We start from the raw sequence: 4,301 nt of genomic DNA, 5'->3' as shown, positions 1-4,301 counted from the left end.
ATATATATATATATATATACCGGAGTAAGCACATAAATGCAAAACAAGGTGGATAAAATAGTACACGAATACCTGAAGTAGAGTAATACGCTTTATTGAAAAGCAGCAGAAATATCACAAAAACTGTTACTCAGAGTTTCACGTTCCCGTTCGTCGGACAGATGTATGGTAATGCAAACAGGAAAAATAAAACTCAAAATATTGTATATTTTTATTAATATTTAGCAGAATCAACAGACTTACTCAAGGTCTGAGAGTTTCGTGCCTTGGCACCACTTATCAAATTAGCTACAAGTCGAAGAACTGTGGGTTTATATAACTGGTTAATATTACATTTCTCTGGATTGTTCTAGACTGAATGTTTAAACAATTACAGTGACACGTGCATAATCCATAGTTTTCAAATAGTTTGTCCATAATGTCATTCAATAAGAAAATACATAAACATAAAGAAATAAAGGAAAATTTGTGCGCATCTTCACAGCGAGAGAGAGAGAGAGAGATGTATGTATGTATGTTCATTATGATCAACAATATGGACGATGGGAAATGCCCCAGGAGAGTGTACCACACGCTAAATGCATGTACCGTCTTACATATATAATACAGTGAGTGGAAAGACCTCCATCATTTGAAGATTTTCCTAGCAATTAGTAGACAAAAATCTCCCTTTGAAGGTGTTTAAAGTTTACATAAAGAAGCAAGTCATACATGTGTCACTGTTCAAAATTCCGTCTCTGTCCTTTCTGATTGGACAACCTCTCTAATCAGTTCGTGCCAGTCACGAGGCCAAACATCCCTGAAAGTTTCATTCGAGTCCATCCAGCAGTATTCGAGATATCTTGTCCCGGACAAACAAACAAACACGACTGAAAACAATACCTTTGCTTTCGCTAAGGCGGTGGTAATGATTTAACACATCTCTGCCTCGTTCATTCCAGAAGACAGTTCTGCCGATGTTGCTCATTACTACAAGTTATTGACAACTAAATAAATTTACTTGTACTTTATACTTGATTTTAACAGAAAAAAACTGAACTGAACTTATACACAGGGCAAATCTACGAAGGATAAAAAAGTTGTACCAAAGATTTAACTCTAAATCAGGGGTGCGATTTATACACGAGTGCAACTTATTTACGAGTAAATACGGTAAATATATTTACTTCCAACACAATGCAGTTATCAGTGGTGTTATATAAACCTTGCCTGTTCGGCCTCACATCACATGATCAACTGTAAATTTTCTTTTATCAAATATCGGTTTTAATTATTCAAGAGTAAAACGCTGGGTTGTAATAAAGGATAACACTTACGACATAGTTTGGTAGCAAAATTCAGAAATCTCAACAATTTTCTTTACGACCTCAATTTCATAATTGTAAGTCACATTGTGAGTACCAAGAATAACCTCTTGGTCAAAATCGGTTTCAATAACTGTAATGCCAAGGTCTCCCTCCATGATGCAGTAGACCTGTAAATAATCACAAAAATAAAGTTTGGTTATCATACTTCTATATCACAGAGTGGGGCTAATGATTTCAAATCCCAGAGCGATTATTTTTTTAATCCTTTCGAAGTCAATAAGATATTGGGTTGCGGCTTTTTTCAACAAATTTTATTCAACAAAAACAATAACAATATTTGACAAAAACATCTTTAAATGGCGGTCTGACCGTCTGCCAAGCAAATGGGAAGCAGTAATTGAAGTAGATGGTGAATATGCTCAGGAATAATCATTTAAATATGTTTTTGTTACATGTTGTTATTGTTTTTGTCGAATAAAATTTGTTGAAAAAAAATCGCAAGAATTATGCACCAACCCAATAAAATTTTGTGATTACTTCAAATTTCCAGCGTTTTTACAGATTTCGCATGCCCATCTAATTTCTCTCGCGCGCCCCTAGGGGTAAGCCTCCTCCGTCTTGAGAAGCCCTAACTTAACCCCATTAGTTAAAAGAAAAATCTTCTCGGACAAAAAGCCAGTCTTTAAACGTTATATTCCCCATATCATCTCACCACAACCAATTTTACTGATGCAGACCTTCACCAGTTTTTCTGGTTCTGTTTTGTTAACGATAAGGATTTGCTTTTGAGTAGGAAAAAGAACCCAGAATGAATCACCGTTATCTTTAACTTCTATTTTTTACTAATTTACTTGCGGCCATGCTACAGCACCACCCTGAAGAAATTTAGTCGAACGAATCAACTCCAGCACTTACTATTTTTTAAACCTGGTGCTTATTTTATCGATCTCTTTTGCCGGGTCATTAAGTTACGGGGGATTAAACACATCAACACCTGTTAGTGAAGGACACACACACACACGTACATACACACACACACACACATACATACACACACACACACGTACATACACACACACTCACACATACGACGGAGTTTTTTTCAGCTTCCGTTTACCAAATCCACTCACAAGGATTTGATCGGTCTCAGGCTATAGTATAAGATAAGAATTTTACCCAAGGTTCCACACAGTGGGACTGAACCCAGAACCATGTGGTTGGGGAGCAAACTTCTTACCACACAGCCATGCCTTCGCCTATATACAATACAAGAGAATAGGAGAGTTTTGGGGTGTTATGCAACCTGAAACAAATTAAAGCAAACCTCCCTCAATTCACACTCCGCTGTTGCTTTTCTCCCGTCTCTCATACGTATTTCTTAGCCAACCCTTTCGGGATTCGTAAATTACTTGGCAATAACGCGAGAAAAGTACCCAATAGTGCTGGTAGCGCGAAAAAGTATCCTGTATACGTTGTAAAATGGCTGATGTTAGAAAGGGTGTCTAACCGTAAAAAACGATGCTAAAGTATACAGTGAAGTGCGATGTTGTTCTTGAACCTGTTGTTTCTTGCCAAACCATCCAACACATGTTAAAATGGAACACGGATGTTAAACGACTTGAAGATGATCGTATTTGATGCAGCGTACCCGAATGAAAAGATGAACTAGTTATGGCTAGGGTGGCTTTATTACAAAACCGATCAGGACTGGCTGGCGGTTATATAACATTAACAGTTGTTGTTGTTGGCACTCCGTCGCTTACGACGACGAGGGTTCCAGTTGATCCGATCAATGGAACAGCCTACTCGTGAAATTAACGTGCAAGTGGCTGAGCACTCCACAGATACGTGTACCCTTAACGTAGTTCTCGGGGATATTCAGCGTGACACAGTGTGACCCTTTTGAATTACAGGCACAACAGAAACAAGAAGAAAGAGTGAGAGAAAGTTGTGGTGAAAGAGTACAGCTTTAGGTGTTTTCACTCAATAAACACTCACAACGCCCGGTCTGGGAATCGAAACAGCAATCCTATGACCGCGAGTCCGCTGCCCTAACCACTAGGCCATTGCGTCTCCACAACATTAACAGTAACTAATATTTAAAAATAAAACAACCTTACCTCAAATGGTTGTATTGGTCCAACATTATCGGGGTCTATAAAATAATAACCTGTTTCACTGCTGTTATCTTTATTCAATACAGCTTGGCAGTCAGCTGGTGTTGCTGTATATTGAAACCGTTAATAAGAGAATGGAAAATGACCACAATTATTAAATGAACTAGAGCATTACTCGTATGACGAGTAATTTTGGAAGAATACTTTTGTCACTATGGGTTATACCAGAAAATATGATGTACATGCAATAATAATAATTTAACTTTTATCAAATTTTTGTTGCTCATACAAAATTATTAAATGAATATTAATTTTTAAAAGAAATATATTTAATACATTTAAATTAAACAAAACAATACTGGAAAGGCAAAAGAGTAAAATAGAACGGGATTACTCTCTGTATGTATGAGTAGTGGAGCCACATGATCTAGTGGCTAGAGCAGCGGACTCACGGTCGAGGGATCGAGGGTTCGAATCTCAGGCCGGGCTATGTGTGTGTTTATGAGCGAAACACCTAAGCTCAACGTGGCTCCAGCAGAAGGTAATGGTGAACCTCTGCTGACTCTTTCACCACAACTTTCTCTCACTCTTTCCTCCTGCATCTAGCAGCTCATCTGCGACGGAGCGGCGTCCCGTCCAGGTGGAAAACTTATACGCCAATGAAACCGGGAAACCGGCCCTTATGAGCCAGGCATGGCTCGAGAAGAAAGAAACAACAACATGTATGAATGAGTCCTGGTAGTAAACAGAAGTAAGTGCAGTGGAAGCAAGTGATAAAAATAAGACTACTGACTAATAACAATAATAATAATAATAATAATAATAATAATAATAATCCTTTCTACTATAGGTACAAGGCCTGAAATTTTGGAGGAGG

General features: G+C 37.9%; 1 protein-coding gene across 1 annotated transcript in view; it reads right to left on the bottom strand.

Annotated features, from left to right (window-relative positions):
- The window catches only part of LOC106875361 (uncharacterized), a 142,593-nt gene that overhangs the window by 120,948 nt on the left and 17,344 nt on the right, over positions 1–4,301 (bottom strand). Inside the window, exons 9-10 of the mRNA XM_052966732.1 lie at positions 3,428–3,531; positions 1,317–1,474 (exon numbers count right to left, since the gene is read on the bottom strand). Of these exons, the coding sequence (XP_052822692.1) occupies positions 1,317–1,474; positions 3,428–3,531 (262 nt within the window). The remainder of the gene's footprint in view (positions 1–1,316; positions 1,475–3,427; positions 3,532–4,301) is intronic.

The sequence above is a fragment of the Octopus bimaculoides genome, chromosome 3, assembly GCF_001194135.2.
Source record: "Octopus bimaculoides isolate UCB-OBI-ISO-001 chromosome 3, ASM119413v2, whole genome shotgun sequence".
NCBI classification, from domain to species: Eukaryota; Metazoa; Mollusca; class Cephalopoda; order Octopoda; family Octopodidae; genus Octopus; species Octopus bimaculoides.
This window is presented reverse-complemented; position numbering and strand designations above follow the sequence as displayed.